General features: G+C 48.6%; 2 protein-coding genes across 5 annotated transcripts in view; both read right to left on the reverse strand.

Annotated features, from left to right (window-relative positions):
• LOC309331530 (maestro heat-like repeat-containing protein family member 2A) overlaps nucleotides 1-7,419 on the reverse strand; it is a 48,313-nt gene extending 40,894 nt beyond the window's left edge. For 3 of the 4 annotated variants that reach the window (XM_081843766.1, XM_081843767.1, XM_081843764.1), the window contains exons 1-7: nucleotides 7,148-7,419; nucleotides 5,131-5,226; nucleotides 3,350-3,492; nucleotides 2,865-2,990; nucleotides 2,236-2,401; nucleotides 1,501-1,599; nucleotides 96-247 (exon numbers count right to left, since the gene is read on the reverse strand). In XM_081843766.1, the coding sequence (XP_081699892.1) occupies nucleotides 96-247; nucleotides 1,501-1,599; nucleotides 2,236-2,401; nucleotides 2,865-2,990; nucleotides 3,350-3,492; nucleotides 5,131-5,161 (717 nt within the window). In that variant the 5' untranslated portion in view covers nucleotides 5,162-5,226; nucleotides 7,148-7,419. The remainder of the gene's footprint in view (nucleotides 1-95; nucleotides 248-1,500; nucleotides 1,600-2,235; nucleotides 2,402-2,864; nucleotides 2,991-3,349; nucleotides 3,493-5,130; nucleotides 5,227-7,147) is intronic. The other variant, XM_081843765.1, reaches the window with a different exon arrangement.
• Nucleotides 7,420-7,509: 90 nt separating this feature from the next.
• MKS1 (MKS transition zone complex subunit 1) lies at nucleotides 7,510-21,686 on the reverse strand. Its single transcript, XM_081843790.1, has 18 exons — nucleotides 21,468-21,686; nucleotides 20,156-20,274; nucleotides 19,440-19,507; nucleotides 18,885-19,040; nucleotides 18,461-18,558; nucleotides 18,203-18,331; nucleotides 17,748-17,852; nucleotides 16,910-17,018; nucleotides 16,556-16,612; nucleotides 16,370-16,412; nucleotides 15,313-15,375; nucleotides 14,693-14,763; nucleotides 13,221-13,290; nucleotides 12,474-12,581; nucleotides 11,374-11,507; nucleotides 10,533-10,615; nucleotides 9,372-9,469; nucleotides 7,510-8,820 (listed from the first exon to the last, which is right to left on the reverse strand). The coding sequence occupies exons 1-18, from the start codon at nucleotides 21,599-21,601 to the stop codon at nucleotides 8,726-8,728; spliced, it is 1,740 nt and encodes a 579-aa protein (XP_081699916.1). The 5' UTR covers nucleotides 21,602-21,686; the 3' UTR covers nucleotides 7,510-8,725.
• Nucleotides 21,687-22,635: the final 949 nt, after the last annotated feature.

Consider the following 22,635-nt stretch of genomic DNA (forward strand, 5'->3'; position numbering starts at 1 on the left):
CCAGATGGAGAGAGTCCCAGGGGAGGGTTGATCGAAGGCACCCTGCTGATTATGGGTGGGGGAGGGGCTGGCTGATCACCCCTTTTGCCCCTCACCTGGGCATCGCATCCAGGGAGCCAAGTTCGGGTCATGCAGGAGTAGAGAGGCAGCAGGTAGGCAGAGAACTGCTGGACGCTGATGCGGGGGTAAGAGCTTCGCTCCCAGGTCCGCAGGTATATCCGGATTGCCCCGCACATCTGCTCCAGAGCTTGGGAATGTGAATGGGAGACAGAGAACAGAGAAGGGGGTGGGGAGAGAGAAATGAAAGGCAGAGCATGTTAACCAAGGTGGAAGTTCTGCTTCCATAGTTAAACTGTGGAACTCACTCCTGCAGGAGGCTTTGATGGGCACCAACTTGGATGACTTTAAAAGAGTATATACACAAAGTATCAAATGTGGTGACAGTAATAATAATACAACAAAACAACAACACCACAAACTGGCTTATAAGTATAAAACCAAATTTACTAGAATAATAACTAGAACCGAGATAGACTTGTAACCATTCAAGCAACAAACATACTAAGGTGCCATGTGCAAAACAAGGCCAGGAGATACTGTAAACATGGAGTGGATAAATGTACAACTATATCTTAACAAGTTACATGTGCAATAAACATTATACAGACTGGATAAATGAACCGTTCAACAAGCAGCGTAAGTCCAATCACAGAACGGCAACCCTGTGCCGCCACAATGGCAAGGGTAGCACACTGGAGAATATTAAAAAGTTTTTCAAAGCTGTTTTTCAAAGATTGAACTGGATGAGATGTTTTTCAATAGGTCTTGAGTTGGAAACACAAAGTCGTATGCATGGACCAATCACAGGAAGGCAAATCAAAACCACCACCCTGGTGAGAATAACGCGGGTGGGCAAAAGGAGACCTGTTCTCCGGATATATTACAGGATTCGCTACACGCTTCTTCAGTCTGAAAATCTGCTTGATACAAAATAGCACTCCAATTACAATGTGTGGTAAACCATAAAAATTAAAAAATATCAGTCTCATACTATACCTTACCCAGTCATACAAAATGGTTTGCTCAGGATAAAGAAAGTTATTACTCTAGTAAATTTGGTTTTATACTTATAAGCCAGTTTGTGGTGGTGTTGTTTTGTTGACTTTAAAAGAGGACAGGACAAATTCATGGAGGAAGAGAAGGCTATGGATGGCTCCTAGCCAGAATGTGTATACTCTGCTGCCACAGATGCAGGCAGCAATGCTTCTGAAAGCTGGTTGCTGGAGACCACAAGTGAGGAGGGTGCTCCTGTGCTCAGGTCCCGCTAGCAGGCTTCCCTGAATGGGCATCTGGTTGGCCACTGTGAGAACGGTGGAGATAACTCAGCCTCATACAACCAACATGCTTTTAACTCTAGTTAATGCACGAAGGGGTTAAGACCATAGAGTAAGGTGTCCCAAGTTTGCAAAGCATCGCTTAAGGAGGCCCTGCGAGACCCACCTGTGCAGAGAGCCCTGCGCCTCTGTCCATCCTCGATCCGGCGCATGGCGGTCTGGAGGGTGGTTAGGGTGATGCCCAGGAAAGGGACGCAGCTGTACACTGAGGAGAGATGGGCAGAGAAAGCAGGAAGTGCGCTTGATCATACCCTGGGGTGGGGAATAAAACCTCCCTTGGGTTTTATCAAGGAGCTTCCCGGGACAGATCAAGAGCCATATTGGACTCTTGGCAATTTGGATCAGGACAGGGGTGAAGATGGAACTGTCAGGAGAATTCCTGCTCCATGACTGCAGTCATGGGATTGTTGTCTATCACATGACAGTATATGTTTTGACTCCACAGAGTGGGAAGTGACGGAAACAGGATGTTTGTGTTACTGTTTTCCGTGAAGTGGGACTATTGTCCTTTGTTCTTTGTCTTTGCTGTCTGATGCTAGAGAGAGAGGGAGCCATGTTGCAGTGCTCCATGTGTGTTTATATGTAAATAAAGTAGATTAGCCAAAATGCTGAGTTGCTGAGGTCTGTTACGCAAGCTGGGAAGACTCTGCGGTTCCCTAAGTGTGCCAGTGTCTGTTGGCATCAGTCGCTGTGATGTTCGGGCAGAAGAAAGCTTTTGAAGCTCCCAAACGACCAGGAGGGAAAGAAGATGCCAGTCGGGCATGTGTCTCTACCAGGGTCCTACTCAAGTGTAGGATGAGTTCCTGACAACAGGAATTCTAACAGGAACTTGCCCTTGTACCATTGTTGGCTGCGATCTTCCCCAGGGTCAGGAGAGTGAACTCATCTGGCGGCGCAAACGGCTTGAGCTGGTGCTGGAGCTCCATCATTATGGGATGGAAGTGATGGCAGGCAAAGGTGGCAAGGGTGCTGCTTGCTGCTGCCTGAAGCTCTCGGGGCACTTCCTGCTGAGAGGGCGGAAATGAAATTGGGAAGCACAAAGTCCAGCAACCTGGCAGCAAAGGGAGCCGGTGTGCCATAGTGGTTAGAGCGTCTGACTAGGAACACCAGGAGACCAGGGTTCGAATCCTCACTTGGCCATGAAGCTCCTTGGGTGGCCTTGGGCCAGTCACTGCCTCTCAGCCTATCCTAAGTCACAGGGTGGTTGTGGGGTTTAAATGAGGAGGAGGGAGAACCATGTTTGTACATTTGAGCTCCTTGGCGCGGGGGACGGGATGGAGAATGGTGGGAGATAAATGCAATTGATAAAATAAGGAGGCAGGATGAAAATCCCGGCCCGCCCGCCTACCACATGGCTGGGAGCTTGCAAAGCAGGGTTTGGCCTCAGGATGTCTTAAAAGCAACAACAACCACCCAGAATTAACCACCAAGCAAGGAGATGCCTCTGGGAGTCATCTGTGGTATCCTTACATCTGGAGATGCCCTCAAGTGCTTGGAGGCCGCAAGGATGAATTGGCCGGCGGGCTCCACCTCCAGGCCGTGCTCCATCATGGCCTGCAGACTGCGATAGATGGCCACCTTCTGCCAGGCAGAAGCCTGCAGAAAGGAAAGAGAGGGAGAGAGTTTCTGCGCATGGAGAGAAGGACCAGTCCATTTAATCTCTATTATTTTACCCTGCCCATCTGACTGGGTTGCACCAGCCACTCTGGGAGGCTTCCAACAAAAATACAGCATCAAACATTAAAAGCTTCCCAAAGTAGGGTTACGTTCAGATGCCTGCAAAAACTTATATAGTTTAACTTTGACAACTGGTGCTGGTGCTCTTGAGAGGATTTGGTCTACAATTCTCAGGCTGGGGCCAATGGAATTTGTGGTCCTAAATCTCTGAAGGGCACTTGAGGTGGGGGGAAGCGGTCTTGGAAAACGGTCTAAGTTAGAGAAGCAGTTTTTCCTACCTCGTCCTGCTGGAGCATCACTACGAGAACCGGTATCACGGCAGCTGGCTGGCTGCGAGCAGCCTTCACAATGCAGAGGACGACCTCCTTCTGGGATGCGGCCTCTGGGAGTTGCAGGAGGTGGCTGATGGAGTGGAGGCGACCTGAGTAGGGACAGAGGAGACTGCAGCAACCCACCAGGCTGACAAGAATCACGATAGCTTGCCCAACGTTCTGCAGGTGGCACTTCCAAAGGCCTGGGCGGTTTCAAGGTTCTAGACCTCGTTGCCACCAAGCAATGAGTGTGTGTGCAAAGTCTGGTGAAAACTCTCTGCACCAGTTATGTACTGAGTTGAATAGGATCCCAAAGGCAGCAGTCTGATTGGTCCATAGGAGCCACCCAATCCAGCTCCAGGTGGAAGTGAATCCGCAACCTGATTGGCCTACAGGAGAATCCTAGAATTAGCCAATCACGTGGGGCCCATTGTGTAAATAATGTATATAAAGCAGACATTCTAGGGGAACTTCCATTCCTCCTCACCACTATGAACTGAATAAAGAACATAAAGAATAAAGAGCATGAAATCCACTCTCAACTCCGAGTATATTTCAGCACCTTTTTAAAGGAACAAGGGGAAAGTTGAGTGCTGTTTACAGCTGGGGCCATACAGATGTTGATGAGCTGCATCTCCTCTCAGGTCTAACTGCCAGCACGGCCAGCGATGATGGGAGCTGGAGTCCAATCACATGTTCACAGTGGAACGGACTACCTTGGAAGGCAGACTCTCCTTCATTGGAGATTTTTCAACAGAGTTTGGATGGTCGCCTGAGGGATTCTTTAGCTGTGATCCCTGCATCACGGGGGGTTGGACTAGATGACCCTTGGGGTCTCTACAGTTCTAGGGTTCTATGCTGAAGACCACACGTGAAGCATTCCTGATTTACAGCACTCATCATAACTGTTTGTCTCTTGCTGCAGTGAGCAGAAAAACACTACATTTGTTCAAACAGTGGGGTGGCGACCCCTTTTTTGACCCAAAGGGGCATGTTCCTCTTGGCTGCTCCTTTGGAGGCCACTTGGGAGTCGTATTCTAGAGGGTGCCAGGGTGCCGAAGGCAGGACGAAAGAGCCACATAAGAGGAGCAGAAGGGGTAAATGAGAAGGACCTCTACAAGTGTTCATGTCAGGCTATGACCAGGGAGACCAGGGTTCAAATCCCCATGCAGCCATGAAGCTCACTGGGTGATTTGGGGGCCAGTTTCTGTCTCTCTGTCTAACTTCCCTCTCAGGGTTAGGGAAAGACATAGGAAGAACCAGCGGTTGTATTCTGTGCCAACTTTTAAACGCCCCCTGAAAACATTTTTATTCTGTCAGGCTTATGCAAGCAATTAAGAGCACATCTCCTGCAATGGTTTATTGATACTTGTTTTAATTTTTTTCCCTTCCCCGTTGTTTCTATTCAGCCTCCGCAAGCATAGCCATGCTCCCATCAGCCCCTGCACCACACTATTAGGCCCTATTAGTTGGGGCTGCTGGTTGTTGTAGTCCAAACCATACGGAGTGCACCATGTTGACAAAGTCTGATTTAGGGAGAACTTGCACACTGTACTATTTATGTTGCTGGGAAATAGTGTAAAATCAACATATCTTTTTAAGGTGCAATCAAAGCGGTGATCTTTGGGAGTGAGGTATGGCAAGTAGCATCCCTACAGAATGCACATTGGATCCCTTGGAAGTTGTGTTTGAAGTTGCAGTGGTCCTGAATTACTATATAGCTTTCACAAACTACCCAAGTCCCTTACCTTCACTGGATGATTCTCCCTCGTCAGTCATGCCCTCATATGCCTTCTGCTCTGTTTTCTGTCCCAAGAAGAAATGCTCAACAATTGCAACTTGCCCTTACAAACACACACAGGTTATGAATGTTGAGACTCCCAATACCTATCTCCAAGACCATAAAATACTCCACCAGCAGCCCCATGGAAGCCGGAAGCCATCAACTGGCACACCTGGTGTCAGCCCCATTGGAAGTCACAAGGCATCTGGGAAGGGGCAGGCATACCCCACTCCCCTCCAAAGAAGCCCCAGGTTCTCCAAGTGACAGGGAGATGTTTCCTTTCCCTCTCTTGTAAATCTAGGACTTGGGGCTATCCAGTGAAGCCAGATATTGGGAGATTTGGAACAGGCAAAAGAAAGTCCTTCTTCATGCACCAGTGTTAAACTGTGGAACTCCCTACCACAGGAGATGGTGATGGCCATCAACTTGGATGTATTTAAAAAAGAACTGGACAAATTCATGGAGTCATGGTTATCAATGACTACTAGCTATGATGGTTGTATTCTACCTCCAAACACCAGATACTAAATAATACCAGCTCTTCTGCTCGGGCATCTGATTGGCTACTGTGAGAACAGGATGCTGGACTAGATGGGCCCCCATTGGCCCAATCCTGCAGGGTTCTTAGTATGTTCACGATTCTTAACAGAAGCTAAGGGCAGAAATTGACCCCTGGCCACTGGCACAGACCAACTTATATGGGGACATCCTGCTTGTGTGTACCGGGGGACACGGCCCAAAGTGGAAATAGAAAGGTCTACATTCAAATGGTCCCACAGCACAGCAAAGGTCTCTTGTGATGGAGGAGGTGAGGGACAGAGAAAGAAATCAAGCCACTTTTTCTTGCAAAGATTTAAGCTGAAGAGTGAAATTGCTATCTATTTATTGGATAAAGGTATTGAGGGGGTGCTCATCAAATCTGCAGATGACACCAAACTGGGAGGGGTAACCAATGCTGCTGAGGACAGAATCAAGATTCAATAGGACTGTAACAGATTTGAGAACTGGGCCAAAACTAACAAAATGGATTTCAATAGGGACAACTGTAATGTTCTGCCCTTAGGCAGGAAGACCCAGCTGAACAAATAGAAGATGAAGGATACTTGGATTGCCAGTAGTACATAAAAGGATCTAGGGGGTCTTAGTGGACCAAAAGCTTAACATGAGTTAACAGTTTGATGCAGCAGCAACAACAAAAAGCTAATGCTGTTCTAGGCTGCATCAACAGAAATATAGTGTCCAGGTCTAAGGACGTAATTCTGCCTTGGTCAGAGCACACCTGGAGTACTTTGTCCAGTCCTGGGCACCACAATTTAAGAAGGGTGTTGACAAGCTGGAAGGTGTGCAGAGGAGGGCAACCAAGATGATCAGTGGCCTGGAAACCAGGTCTTCTGAGGAACGTTTGAAGGAGCTGGGTATATTTAGCCTGGTACAGAGGAGACTGAAAGGAGATATGATAGCCATCTTCAAAAATCTAAAGGGCTGTCACATGGAGGATGGAGCAAGCTTGTTTTCTCCTGCTCTGGAGGCTAGGACCCGAATCAATGGCTTCAAGTTACAAGAAAGGAGATTCCAACTCATCATCAGGAATAACTTTCTGACAGTAAGGGCTGTTTGACAGTAGAACAGACTCACATGACAGGTTTTTAAGCGGAGGTAGGGTGGTCATCTGTCATATATCATCTAGTTGAGATTTCTGCATTGCGAGGGTTTGGACTAGGTGATCCCTGGGATCCCTTCCAACTCTACAATTCTATGATTCTGTTATCTAGCTAGCTAGCTATCCCCAGTTAGTCAATATGCGCAAAACCAATTCACACACATTCCAGCCTGGAGATGCTGCCCATCTTAATGCTGGCTGGTGGGTTGCTCAAGCAATCAAGTCCCAGGGATGGCAAACTAGTGGATTTCTTCACTACAAAAGAATGAACTAGGCTCCCTCCCTCTCCATGAAAGGGGCCTTGAGATCCCCTCCAGCTCACTTTGTAATGGGCTGGGTGCTTGCTTCTGAGAGAGAGAAGGAAGCTAAGAGCGAAGGTGAGCCGGCAGGAAAAGTGACCTCAAGTGACAAGCTCAGGGTGGCCTTGGCTCACGGAACAGCAACACCCAGAAGGCTCTGTGACATCACTGAGATGGTCTGCTCAGAGGAACCCATCCCTGGGAAGGTCATCCTGGGGCAGCATGGGGAAATGGGTATGGCACCCCAGAAAAGGGCAGACCCCTCCTCTCCTACTTGCACGGTCCCATGAAACAGGATCCTGGATTTGGAGCTGACTGGAGGCTTCAGAGTTCATGCTAGATCTGGGATAGCAAAGAGGATCAGGATGGCAGACCAGGAAAAATGTCCAAATGGAAGGGAGATAGTTTTATTGAAAAACTCTGGGTTCCAGTACCTTAGTGCAATTTAATCTGTTCTTTTGTCATTAGAAAACAAAGAAGCCACTTCTGCATACGGTTCTGCTACAATGCAATATTATTGCATTGCCACCATTCCTTTAAAGCAGCTTCACTACTAACCTGGTGCCTCTCTGGATGCTTTGGACTCCAACTCCCATCAGCCCCTGCTGTGATGGTGATACTCCCATCAACGTCCAACCAACCTGGCTGGAGCTGATGGGAGTTAAGAGTCCAGTGACCCCTGGAGGGTGCCAGGTTGGGGGAGGCCTGCTTTCAATTGTCCCCTGCCCCAGACATTCAGAACAATAATGTTAACAAAATATTATATACACAGGCTAGCAACTGGAAGAGAATAAAATATATTCCCCCTCACCCTTAACACTAAAACTGGCCTTGCTTATGATCAGACCAAAGGCAATCCAAATAACAGGAAGTTGCTTCAGGGCTGGGATTTCTGCAGGGCTCTGAAGAAGGGCCACCAGAGACGCTGCCACAAAGTGCGAAGACTGGAGCCTAACAGAGTGGCTCTCTCTGCCCCTTGCAGAAATCGCCCTCAAAGAGGAGAAGGACCCTGATCTTGGCCAGCTCCTCAGACAGAGTCTGTTTCTTTCGCAGTTGTCAATTTTGGCTTGCAAAGTTTTTGCGGCTGGGCTTGACGGTGGCGGGTTTTGAGCGGGTTGGACTAGATGACCCTCTGGGTCCCTTCCAACTCTACCATTCTGTGAGCAGGACTTCCTCTGACGCTGCTGCTGCGGCCGAGTTCGATTCTGATCTTCAAGGCATGGATGAAACAACTCCGCTTTTGCGAGGGAGGAGGGGCGCTGTGTGCCCTGTCCTGAGAATTCCCGCCCATCCTGCGAGTTAAATGGAGGGGTGGAGAAGTCCTGCTGGTGATTGCTGGATGAGGAGATGTGGCTTTTCTTGGATGCATTTTGTGGATGCCCGAAGGAGGGATTCAGGGCTAGAGTGCAAGGAAGCCACAGGACATGCCCTCCAGACAACCAGAGCCCCCCTGCTGCCACTGCCTGGGCTCAGGATTCACTCAACACAAAGAAAGCCCAGTCGTGATGTGAGGCGGGGCGGGCCTTCTCACAGACTCCTCCTTCCACAAGGGAGTGGGAGGAGCCAGGGCTGCCGTTAGGGGTCACCAGAGACTTCTCTCCTCACAGCTGGAGGTTGGAGGCGGAAGTGTGGATCAGGTCCTGGGGGAGGCTCTCTCGGGCCTCCTGCATCCGGTGCCGGGCCCTCTGGAAAGCCTCTGCAAAATTGAGAAGATGGAGAGCGGAGAAGGAGTGTGTTCAGTCTGGGCAGCTGGTTTGTCCCCCACAGCACCTTCTCTGCCTGCAACTCTAGACTAGGCAGGCTCTACACTTTGTGACCCATCATTCCATGCAAAGGAAATTCAAATAGTGCCATCAGAAAATAAATGAACCCAAGTGAAAAAAGGACAGCCATATATTCTATTATTTTTGGGTATTTTAAGTTAATCATTTGAAGATACAATAGGAAGTGCAATCACCGCCCTCTCTCTTTCTCTCCCCTCAGAAGAAATCCCAAATGAGTTCAATGGGACTTACTCCCAGGGAAGTGTGTAGAGGACTGCAGCCTCAGGGCTTCAAAAGCATGTTACCCGCCTGAGAAGGAAAGAGCCACAGCTGAGTGGCAGGGGGTTGGACAAGATGCCCTTTGGGTGCCTTCCAAATCCATGATTCTATAAATAGGGCTATTTAGCATGGAAACTGGATTGAGGTTCCCCCCAACAAAGGAACACCCCAACACTTGCCCCCCCTTCCAGCTCTCCCTCCTCACCCAGGACATTGTAGAGAGAGCCTTGCTGGCCGAAGTTGCCCAGCCGGTCCAGGACGCTCTGCATGCGCTTCCTCATGGAGCTGGAGTCCAGGAAGGCTCTGGTGGAAGAGGAGGGTCAGAACAAGTATGCACACCCCACCCAACACCTTGTGCATCTTGAAGGTTCCTAAGAAGGGAGGTACCATAACTGCCTTGGAGCAGGATGTGAGGCGGTGAATGCCAACGGAGATGAGTGCCAAGAGGAAGAGTTGTGGGTGGCATGTGGCTGGTCCTGCACTCCTAAATTATTTTAGTATTATCATCATCAGCAGCAGCAGCATGCTACATTTCCTACAACGAGCTTTATCCTTACAACAACCTTGCAAGGTAGGTTAGGCTGAGGGGCAATGACCGGCTCCCACAGTCACCCAGTGAGCTTCATGGCCAAGTGGGGATTTGAACCCTGGTCTCCTTGGTCCTAGTCTGACACTCTAACTGCTACACCACACTGGCTCTAAATGCCAACTTCCAACCCTCCTGAAGCTGTGCAGTCAGAAGTGCTGAAGTAAGAGCCAACTGCCTGCCTGGGCAGCTTTTGTACACAGGCTCTATCTTGTTCTTTGCCTGACAGACAGCCCAAAGGTTGGATGGAGAGGGCTCCACTGTGGTGGGCAGAATGGCCTCACCTTGGTCTGATGCAGCAGGGCCAGGCAGAGCGGCCCAGAGGGCGCTGTAGGAGTTGGAGGGTAGAAATATGGTCTGGGAGAGACCAGGGTTCCAATCCCCACTCAGCCAGGAAGCTCACTGGGTGACCTTGGGACAATTGCTGCCTCCCTCAGCCTAACCTACCCACAGGGTTATTGTGGGGGATTAAATGAGGAAGGGGAGGAGAACCATGTATGCCACCTTGAGCTCCTCAGAGAAAAAGACTGGGATAGAAGTGCAATAACTAAACAAGAATCAGGGAAAACTTTCTGACTTTGAGAACTGTTCAACAGTGGAATGGACAACCTCAGAAGGTTGTGGATCTTCACATGAGGTTTTTGATTCACATGAGCTGTGATTTCTGCATTGCAGAGGGTGGAGCTGGATAACCCTCGGAGGTCCCTCCCAGCTCTACAGTTCTATAATTCTATTAAATACCTAAAGAATCTGGGGCAGCACCCGCACCCCGTGGCTTACTTGGACTGTTGCAGGCAGTTCAGCCGGAAGGTGACGCTTCCTGTCGTCTCGGTGCGGAAGCCAAACCGGCTCAGGCGATCACCCTGCAGGGAGAAAGAGCCCCAGGTCAGGGCAAGTCTTGGTAGCCCCTCTGTCCCAACCCCCCACTCAGGAGCCCTCCTCCTCATGCCTTCCTCAAGCATCCAGCAAACCCCGAAGTGGGATGCCCCCAGGCAATGGCACAGGAGCATACAAAGAGCCTAGCAGTCAGCAGCTGGGTCAGGCTGCTACTGTGCCCTGGTCCTGCATGTGAGCTCCCCATTGAGGCATCTGGTTGGCCACTATGGGAAGAGGATGCTGGACTAGATGGGCCCACATTGGCCTGATCCGGCAGGCTCGTCTTATATTCTCATGAACACTGTCATCATGGCTAGTAAAGGTAAAGGGACCCCTGACCATTAGGTCCAGTCGTGGCCGACTCTGGGGTTGCGGAACTCATCTCGCTTTATTGGCCGAGGGAGCAGGCATACAGCTTCCGGGTCATGTGGCCAGCATGACTAAGCTGCTTCTGGCGAACCAGAGCAGCGCACGGAAATGCCGTTTAATTTCCCGCCGGAGCGGTACCTATTTATCTACTTGCACTTTGACGTGCTTTCGAACTGCTAGGTTGGCAGGAGCAGGGACTGAGCAACGGGAGCTCACCCCGTGGCGGGGATTCGAACCGCTGACCTTCTGATTGGCAAGTCCTAGGCTCTGTGGTTTAACCCACAGTGCCACCCGCGTCACTATCATGGCTAGTAGGAAATGCTATATTTTGTTGGTGCAGAGAAATAGTGACTTATTTCCAAGTGTGGGTACTCACCGTAAAGGTGCCAGGCACTCTGGCATAGGTCATGTCCTCCAGCTCTGGCGACCCCCCGATGAAAAACCTCTGCAGTTCCGAGAAGGTTCCCAGCTCCATGGGACGCCAAGTGGATGCTGTAATGGTGTGAGCCCCTGTGCCAGCAGATTTGGGAGTGGGTAAGCGGTTATTCAGTCCCTCAAAAGGGCACGGGCCAGTCAGCAAACACACATATGCACATATGTGCAGTACTAACCACTGAGAGCATTGCCACAAGGAACTAGGGCATGGAGCCCAGCCACATGCCACTACTGCGATGCCGCAGTTAAAGAGTGCTGGGCTATGATATGGAAGAGACCAGGGTTTAAATTCCAGCTCAGTGATATATAACCCACTGGGGGATCTCGGGCCAGGCACTGCTTCTCTCACTTCACAGGGTGGTTGTAAGGAAAACAATGTATGCCACCTGAAGCTCCTTGGAGGAAAGGTGGGATAGAAATGGGAGCAATTGAGTCATGCACAAAGACAATGGGCAACTGAAGCCGTCTGGTACCAAAGTTAGGCAAAATGACAGCTTCGCCCAGGACCACCTGCTCTGACTGGCAGAAGCTCTCTTGGGTTTCTTCAAGACAGCATTTGAGCAATCTGATGCCCTCCAGATTATTTGTTCCCAAAGGGGATAGTACCACCCACTGGGGAGGTGGGATTACTGGGGGGGGGCAGCGCTAAGAGGCAAGGGAATGCGAGAGGTATAAATCACTGTCAGATCTTGAAAAGCTGATATCACTGGATCAAGCTCATCAGTTTTGTTGAACTAAATAAACTAAAGAGTTTCAATTGGATGCTGAATAAATGTGCAGTTAATTGCTTCTGTTTTGAATCTTATTGTGTTATTATCTTTTTTAGCAGGCCATGTAAACTGCATTTCTAATTTTTTTCATAGGGTAGGGGGCCCTGGGGATGAGCTTATGGGACCATGGGGGCAGTGGCCTAAAAAAGTTTGGGAACCACTGTTCTGGATGTTTTAGATCCCCAACTCCCATCTGCCCCAGCTTGGCTTCAGCTGGCATCAAAACCAGCTCGTTGGGAGGCCCTTCACTCCCCCCCCCGTTCCTTCTTACCTGGCACATCCGGCAGGACCACAAACCCGTATCCTTCAACGCGATACCTTTGCCAGTAGTCCAAGGAGAGGACCTCAAAGTAGAGGACAGGCCACTGGGGGAGGGGGCCTGTGGGAGAAGGGGGGCAAGGAGTATGATGACACCAACCACCCACTCCTCCTCCTCCTTTCATAGAATTGTTTTGTTGGAAATGACACCCAAGGATCATCTAGTGCAACCCCTTGCAAAGCAGGAATTGTCGCTATCCCACCTCCCCACACCCCCATAGGAACTCATGGCAGCTTACACATATTAGAACAAATGCAAAAGGCTGAAAAATGACAATTGGTTAAAAGTAACGAAACATTAATAAATCTAGAACAATATAAAACACTAAATATATTGAAATGCAGATGATTCTGTGATTTCTGGTCCAAGTGATGTTCCTGACCACTGAGCTGGTGCTCAGATGCTGAAAGGCAGATGCCCTCCAGGAATCAATGGTAAGACCCACCCTCAAATGCACAAAGTGGTGAGGCATTCTGGTGTCAACAGCAACCCCCACCCTCACTACTTTGCACATGTGTCAACAGCTGAGAAGCCCTTCTGACATCCTTCGGCACAAGACCAGCTGAAACTGTGCTCCAATTCCTTCCAAGAGGGCTTTCACCATAAGAAGGACTTGAGGGGCACCACCTCTCCTCCATCTCTCGCCTCTGGATGTTGCTTGGCAGCACCACAGAGCTGGCATGCGAGGGAATGACTCACCTTCCAACTCGTCTTCCTGGGAGAAGAAGACCTCCAGGGTGAAAGGGAAGGAGAAAAAGGCCACCTGCTCCTGGAAAGAGAGAAGGGAAACTCACCTCTTGTGCAAGGTGGCAAGGAAACAAGAATCTGTGATAAGGGTGTGTGTGTGTGTGTGTGTGTGTGTGTGTGTGTAATGGGTGTTGGTTCCTGGACAGACACACCGAAAGAGGGTCAAGGGACTTGTCTACATTCTGCAGTGAAATGAAAGAATGTCAGAAGAGCCTTTTGGAAAAGGACCACTACAGCCAGCAGTGAGACTGCTATATGCACAAAGATGGAAAGATACAGCCCTACCCACTATAGAAGGATGGCTGATAAAATTATTGGATCTGGCAGAGATGGCAAAATTAACATGTTTAATTAGAGAAAAATCATGACTAACATTTGTTAAGGATTGGAAATTTCTTATGGACTTTTTGAGTAAAAGAGAAAATGAATTTGTCATAGCGGGTTTGAAGATTGGAAAAAAAACCTGGTTTATAGAAGCTAGAATGGTTGGGTTTTAAGGGATGAATATAATACATAGCTGCAGGACAGAAAGCCGGAAGTCCTTTTCCTCTTTTCTATTTTTCTGTTGTTTTTCCTTTTCTATTTATTAAGGTTTCTCCCTTTCTTGTTTCTTCTTCTTTCTGACTTTGTTCTTTTTTAGCCCAAAGTAGCTGTCTTCTCTTGTGGCCAACCAGATGCTCCAGTGGGAAATCCACAAGCAGGATTTGAGCACAGGAGTCCTCTCTCCCCCCTTCTGTGGCTTCAAGCCACTGATATTCAAAGCACAGCAGTCATGGTTAGTAGCCATTGATAGTCCTCTCCTCCATGAATCTGCCTAATCCTTTTAAAGCCAGCTAGGTTGGTAGCCATCACTGCCTCCTGCGGCAGCAGGATGCCTCTGAATGCAAGGTGCTGGGAATCACAAGTGGGGAATCACACAGGATCACATTTCTCCCTTACAGGAGAATTGCTGTTGCACTTCCTTTGGGGAATATGGCTGGTCACTGTGAGGACAGGAGACTGGACTGGATGGGCCCCCATGGGCCTGATCTACCCCTCTTCTTCTCACACTCTTATTCACGTAAGAATATGAAACCTGACTGAGAACCAGGGGCTCAAAGCAATGGTGCTTTTCTCTCCAGCATCAAGGGCTAGAAACTTAGCACAATCTCCACTGCAAGTCCTACTCAGAGTAGACCCATGGGAAATGATGGGCATGGCCAACTTGGGTCCACTGATTTCAATGGGTCTACAACCCTTAGTTTCAAGACACCAGGATTCTCAGGAAGCCAAATTCCCCAGAAAGTCCTGCGTCCCCTGAAGTCTTGGAGGGCCGCTTACTCCAGAGAGTTGAAGAATGGATGTCTCTGGGGTAGGACCAGATGGGAAAGCCTGGCCAGGATTGTGCTGAGACTCAGCCCCTCAGCTGTGCCCCATTCACTTACCCTGCCGAGGGTCTTGGCAGCGCAGGTCTGTGTCACGCCAGAGAGCTGCTGGGATGGGGGGCATGACCAGCCTAGAAGGAAGGAAGAGGGTCAGTGCTGCAAAAAAGCAGCTCCACTCCAGAATAGCTGCACAATGAGCTCTTGGGCACAGCAGATTAGAAACGCACAAACACACACATTCTCTCTTTAGGGAGTCTGAGACCCAGGGAGCCCTGGATTTCAATAGCACTGCTTTGCTCACTCCTGGAGCATTTTGCCTGGCTGGAATCTGTGTACCCTGATGATACCTCTTGCATACCCGGATGGCAAATGTGGGTGGGGTGCGGTTTGCATAGCCTACAGTACAAGGGTAAGAACCCTCCCCCAAAAGGTGCCATCCATCTGTGTGGAATGTGGCACCAGATTTGAGGAAGGCCAGACAAAACAGCAGAAGTTAGGGTCAGGAGAGAGAGGCAGACAGGCTTTGGGCAGCCTGCAACAGTGCCCCCCATACTCTCAAAGGCTGGGGGTCCAGGCCCCCACTCATCTTTCAGCTATCTCTGGTGGGGCAGCTGTGGCCCATGCCATGGATGACGCCACCCCACTTCCTCCCACCCCACAACCACTTCCTGTTTACTCACAGCTGGGCAGCTCCAGGAAGAAGTGAATGTAGAGGTTGTTGTACTCATAGCCCTGAGCTGAAACTGAAGGAAAGGTGGTGACAGATTGTGGCTTCCTCCCAAGCCAGGGATCCTAACTCTTAATTGCCAAGCTCCCCACCCCCCACCCCCAAGAGCCATACTGTGGGGTGCTGAGCAGCTGAACTATCCCGCTGTGCATGTCTCTCCCTAGCACAGAGGAGGCGGCTGTTTCTGGTTGGCAGTCAATGGTGTCTCAGCCAGAGGGCTGCAGCACAGGCGTGCAAATGCCCCTTAGACCAGTGGTTCTTAAAGCGGTCAGTACCGCCCACTGGGAGGCAGTGGAATTATCTAGGAAGGTATTATGGGGGGGAAATAAAGAACCATGTATGTTGAGAAGGATTGTGGGAAAGCTAACCATGCACTGAGCAAATTATGTAGCTAAGCAAGACGGTAAAAGTGGGGAAATGCTTAACAAGTGGCGGCGAGAGGCCATTAGCTACGCTGTGTTGCTGTGCCGCGCGAATATGTAACTAAGCTGAATAGTCAATGCATTGTTTGAGTTTGAAGTATAAACATAACTGTATTCCTCTTTTCTGAACTATGTGATGGTGAAGGTTAATGTTTCCTTGTTCAATATTTTCTGCAAAGTTACATACATGCAAATGTGAACGCCTAGTCTGATTCTTGGCCTGTTAGCTTGCACTGTGCTCTGGAAGCATATGAAAGATTTCTGCTAGTGCAACTGGAATTTCCCGCCCCTACTCTGTGCTATCCCAAAGACTGTTCTGGAGGTTTGGTGGAATCTCCAGATTTAAAGGGCACACGCAGGGGATGGAATCATAGAACTGCAGAGTTGGAAGTGACCAACTCTAGTCAAACACCCTGCAATGCAGGAATCACACCCACAGGGGGAAAGTTGTCTATATTGGAGGGTGGGCGCAAGGGAAGGATGAGCGTATTCAGGGGCAGCCCACCATCCCCCTTGCCCCATGTGGAGGGACCCTCCCCACTCCACCCCTGGGGAACACCTCTGAACATGGAGAAGCGAAAGCCTTACCAATTTCACCATTAACGAAGAGTCGGAGAGCACCAGGGAGGGTCTGCAAGGGAGGGAGGGGAAAGAGAGAGAGCTCACTGGAAGCGGGGCTTAATTCCCAAAGCTTGCTTGCAGCAATGCATTTCACAGCCCCTCTGGAAACAGGACCAGACGACTGAACCACCAGGGCAAGTAAAAGTCACTCACCATCTCAAAGTCAGAGCCCACAAGTCCACTGAGGTACTCCTTATGCCGGCTGTACAACTAAAGAAAGAAGTGAGAAAGGAGGGGGAGGAAACCTGGACAGTTAGGGGGCTTCCAAACCCATCCTAATCCTTCGTTCTGGGACTATAACAAGGGGAGTCAGGAACTTAAATAGCATGGAAACACTTCCTTGGGGTAATAGTGGGTGGATTCTGTTGAAGCCACAGGGTCAATCACCATCTTTTATTTATACAGGGTTGTTGCCACCAAGTAGGAGGCAGCAGGTTGGGGCAAGCTGACCTATGCCAATGCTCTCCACCCCCTACCCCCCCCCCCAGAGCCAAAGGTGGTGCTTACATCCTTGAAGACACGCTGCTCTCGTTCTTGCTCCTCTGGCTTGACAGGGGCTGAGGCATTCTCCAGTGTGCACTTCCATATTTCCCGCTTCTCCCCTTCCAGCTCGATCCTTTACGGGTCCCCAAAACAAGGCAAGCAAAGCTCAGAGAACACCCATAGGAACCGCCCCCCCACCTTTACTCCCTGCCCCTGCAAAGACCAAGAAGGTAGAGAGGTTGGGGTTCAGCTATGAGTCTTAAAATCATACAATTGGAAGGGGCGTCTAAGGGTAATTAAGTCCAACCCCCTGCAATGCAGGAATCATAGCGAAAGAAACCCTGACAAGTGGCCATCCAACTTCTCTTTAAAAACCTCCAATGAATCATATAATTCCATCTTCCAAGGCTGTGATTTTGTTTTGTTTTATAAAAAATATTACTACTAGTAGCAATTAACACAGACCAAAGGGAAAAAGTGTAAAGAAGCACTCATAATGCTCAAAACGGCCTAAGTTTGAACATCATCATCAAACTTACTGTTCCAAAACATTATAAAAATATTCATTTCACCAAAAAATCTTAGGTTGGTTTATACGTATTCTTTTGTAATAAACTAGCTTAGTCATAGTTACTATAGACCAAATTTTCCAAATCCATGGGGATATAGTAGGAGATATGCTTCCCCCCACCCCCAATTTTTAGCTATTGTGATCTTTGCAACAGTTATAAGGTTAAACACTATTTCTTGATCATTTTTCAGAATAACATCAGATTATGTATTTCTTTATATTTTATAATATGATGGTTGGGGGACTATAACAAACATCCAATTGATTGATTGACAGGCCTGTGCTGCTCACCTGTAAGGCCCTTTTGTGTCTGTGAAGTCTGGCTTGACGGTGATGACTCCGTTGCTGTCCACCTGGATTGTACAGAGGACGTGCTCATGCTCGCGGCAACCGAGTCTGCGGGGAAGAGGTCAGGGTGAAAAGCAGAGCCTGGCAGCACAGGGCGCTATGGTGCAGCAAGGATGGTGTGACATGAAGTAGCCCCTTTTTGGAACTATGGAACCCGAGCCCTGGACAATAGATTAGCACTTCTAATATTGGTGGGGGAAGGGAGTGTATTGGTTTGTGTGTTGTTGATTTATTCTTGTTTTTAGTATGTATGTTGTGCTTTTATTTTGTATTTTTATGTTCTGAACTGCCCTGAGATCTATGGCCCACACCAAGGTGAGCTGCTGGTTTAGTGCTGAGCTCCAAACCAGACCCAATAGCGAGGCCAAGAGGGCTCCAACCCACAAAAGCCAACTTACTTGCCATGAGGTCCCAAATCCCCCATAATGTACATGGTCTGCACTGGGGTGTTGATGACGTGGTTGTTCTTGATGAATTCTTCCGAGGGTTCCCAGGTGACAAGTCGGGTTTTCAGGATGCTCCCTTCCCTGCTGAGAGGCACACAGGAGACGGTTACCCACAAGGAAGCAGACCTCCTTCTGCTTTAGTCTGAACGCACCGTGATGGATCCAGGATCAGGGCCCACCAAACCCAGAGGCATGGCTGACCCAACTCACCTTGGCCTCCGCTCCTGCCTCCTCCTCCTCACATTTGCCATCCGCTCTGCCAGGTACGAAGGGACTTCTGTGACAGATGTGGTGACTCTCTGGCTGTGCTGCAACACAGGAAGGCAGCCAGTCACTTTTAAGAACATCAAGAGAGCTCTGTAGTTGGATCTGGCCAAAGGGGGCCCATCCAGTCTGGCATCCTGTTCTCACAGAGGCCAACCAGATACCTCCCTCTCTCGTAACGCTAGAATTTGGGGACATCCAATGAAGCTGAATGTGGGTTATAAACTAGATTCCCTGGCCCATTGCTTCCCATTTGCGGGAGGTGGACAGTTCTTTCCCTCCCACCACCCAGGACACCCAAGAGGAATCTATACTCCATGCCAAGGGTTATTCCATCCCATCTCCACCCTCCTGGAAGGCCAGCAGGTACCTCCTCCAGGTTGGTGAAGCGGTCATGGTCTGTGTAGGTGAAGATCCGACGGTTCTTCCGACCCCCAGACTCTTCTAGCTTCAGCACATCCTGGTGGTACTGCTGGTCAAGAGGGCTTTGGCAGGCGGATTTGTTCTGATAGAGATCGACCTCAAACTGGGGAAAGCACAGAAAATACCTCAAGCGGTAGTGCAGCATTGAGAGCAGACCAACCCCCCACCCCAAAATTATCCCTTTTTTTAAAAAAAATCTCAATTGATTAGGGCACAAATAAAATGAAAATGCACACTGTCAATAGAAATTCAGAAGCAAAACGCAAAAATGAAATAGTAAAATGAAAAATAAAGAACCAAGAAATGCCTGGACAAGGCATAAATTTTTATCAGGTGTCTCTATTGCGAGGATAAATGAAATGAGAATTCCAAGGGACTCTGAGATGTCCTAAAGTATCATACAGCGGTAGAGCTGGAAGGGACCCAAAACATCATCTAATCTAATCTCTACAATGCAGAGATGCAATTCTTTGCGACCTAGAAGACTCCCCCTTCCGTTCACCTGACTGAAGAGTTTCTCTTGCCAGCCGATCACGGCCTCCTCTTTCTCCTCATCAGGACAATGGTTACCTGGAACACAGAAGGACAGGGGACATTTGGGTACAGACTCTGCCACACTAAAAGATTGATTTCTTACAAATGTGGAACGGGTATTGTGTGGCACCCGTAAGAATGCCAGTTCCATAGATTGAAGCAGTTGAGTGGGTATATATGACATAAAGCGATCTTGTTGGTTAACAGGTTCAGGGGTTTTATATACGAACAGTAACACCTTGAACTTGGACCAGTAGCAGAATGGCAACCAATGCAGATCTCTAGGCACAGCTGCTCTAGGCCAACAAGACCTCATTCCTATCAGCAATCGAGCTGCAGCATTATACACTAACTGCAGCTTCCAAATCAAGCACAAGGGAAACCCCACATGGAGCGCACATAGTTGCTGACACAACTGCTCAACGAGCTTGACCTAACTCCCAGAATCCTTTGTTTTGGTCTATTGTCATCTAGAGCATCTGAACGGACAGAAATTCTGACTGCCTTGCGGAGGACAGTCAGACAAGGTGCGAGTGCTGCATACAAATAAGCCAATTTGAATCGCAGTACGAAAGGTAAGAGAGCTTAATGTCTACACTTAGCCAGAACAGCAACACGACGGCATGAGACATTGCGGTGAAGGTCCATCAGCTGAGCAGCCTGAAGAAACAGTAGCCCACTCACTTGCTGTGTTTTGGGTGCCGAGGTTGGCCAAGCTGATGAGCTGCTGTCCCGACTGGCTGAAAGGAAGGTGCAACTGCTGCAGCAGGAGGCTGGTGGAGGTCACACGCTGGATCTGAACTCTGTAGAGGTAGAAATAAATTATCTGGAGCATGAGAAGGGTTTGGGAAGGCTGAAAATCATGGTGCAGAGTGTAAGCCCTAAGCACGGAGTCAACTGCCGAGCCACTGCTGCCAGTCAGTGTTGACCCTACTGAGCTACATGGACTATTGGTCTGGCTTGGTATAAGGCAGAAATAGGCACCTTATTCAGACTCTTGAGGGCTGGACTCTTAATCTTTATGGGAAGGGCTTTGTGTATCCCACGTTCAATCCCCAACAGCATATCCAGATATAGCTAGGAAATCCTCTCAGCCTGAAAACCTCGGAGAGCTGCTGCCAGTCAGGGTTGACACTACTGTGCTAGATGGGCCATTGGTCTGACTCAGTATAAGGCAGCTTCTCTTGTTTCCATGTTTCCTATTGTTCCTTATTATTGTTCCTTATTATTCCTATAAATAATAAGTCACTTTCCTCATAAAAATTACTCAAAGCAACTTAGAATCATGGGAGAATCTTCTAGTCCAACCCCTGGCAAAATGCAGGAATCAACAAACACACTAATGCTTTGAGGCTTCCTCTTTTTTTAATGAAGCGGTATATAAACAAACAGATAAATACAGGCAGCAATGGCAATAAATTAATAGAAAATTAAAACAATCGCACCAATCAAAGCAGATCCTGCCCCACAGAAAAGAGGCCACAATTTATTTATTTTTTTAAAAACCCTTCAAACTAAGGGAAGCTTTTCTCCTAATGAGTTTGCTAGTTTTCAAGCATACAGAAGACTCTTTGGGGCAGGAAGATCTGCAAGTGGAGTGTTTTTCTTTTTCCCATTTTTTTTATTCACATAATATACATTCTTTACAACAACAAACAACTCTAAAATAAAATAATATGTAACAAAACCATAAGTCTCATGTTTTCATTTACACTGATCTCTTCTCCGATACCTTTACTATCTGCAAGTGGAGTGATGGGAGTGTTGTTCTCCCCCCCACCGCCTAAAATTGGTATCGAGGATTATGGATTTGCTTTGATTGTCTGAGTAACTGATTGACAGGTGATACTGATTGATCGCTGTGGGTGATACTGATTCATACATGGGGTGGGGAGTTATCTTAGCTGGAGAGAGGAAGGGGAGGGGCGAGGTTTTTTGGGGGGAGGGGGCGATAAAATGGCGAAGTGGGGCAGAGACGGGGCGAGAATGTACCGACCTGACGCGCAAGTTGCTAATGGGGTCCCGGGAACGATATACTGCCCCGCCTGGGTCCTCGTTCCACACGGTCTCCGCCATGGTCTGAGGGGGTTTTGGAAAGGCTTCGGCATCTCCGCTAGGCCGCGTTTCCATGGGGACGGCAAGATGGCGCCGGCCACAGAGAAAGTAAAGAGTTCCTCTGCTTTTTCCAGATAGGACACTTCCGGGATCACATTAGAGAAACCAAAGGAGGAGTTTCTGTTTTTAAGATTCTTTTTGTGTGGAGCACTTAATTTCCCCTGAGTTCCCCAACTTTTTTTTTTTAATCAACTCTGCCGACACAGATGCCATTGCTAAGCTTTGCAGGCTAGCAGGGAGCAGGGTACTTTGCAACAAGCCTGCAGTGTAGTCCATGACTGTCAACATTTTACGGTTGGGGGTCAGGCTGAGAATGATTTGCAAAAGCAATGGATTGTAGTCGATGGACCTCATTGCTTTACCCCTACTTCAGACTCGGGTGTGGGAGGGACTGTGTGCTGAGAGACTGACTTACAACAGCCCTGCGAGGTAGTCCAATGCTGATATTGCAGGCAAGCAGTTGAGCTGAGCCTGACTTGGTTTCTCATTCAAACACCCACATATCTATATACAAAACGTGCCTCCCAGATTGCAGCAAAGAGCCATCTGCTTAAACTGCTCCGTCCTTCACCCTTCCAGGCAGTCTGGTTGTACGTACTATGAAACGTTTCAAAAGCACCCCAGAACTAAATATTCACACTGACTTTAAGAGCAGATTTTTCAACGGACGTTGGATGACCATTTGTCAGGGATTCTCTAGATGCATTGCAGGGGGTTGGACTAGATGGCCCTTGGGGTCCACGTTATGCTGCCAGCATTCTTTGCTGTTATCTTACTAGGCTGGTTCTACAGATTTTTTGTATGTTTTTTTTTTATATATAAATTATTTGTTAAATTTCAAGAAAAAAATTCCACATATACACTCCTAGACATAATTTCGTTTATGGTTTTGTCGACTTCACATCCTGTTTTCCATGCTGATTTTGTTCTCTGCTCCTTTGCCACACCCTGTCTTCCATCTCTTATGTCATAACAATATTACAGTAAGTTCTAATACCTTCTGTTGGTCATACTTCAAATCCCGCTCGCAAATTCATCAAACTCATATT

This window comes from Podarcis erhardii (genome assembly GCF_964252035.2).
Source record: "Podarcis erhardii genome assembly, chromosome: 16".
Lineage (NCBI taxonomy): Eukaryota > Metazoa > Chordata > Lepidosauria > Squamata > Lacertidae > Podarcis > Podarcis erhardii.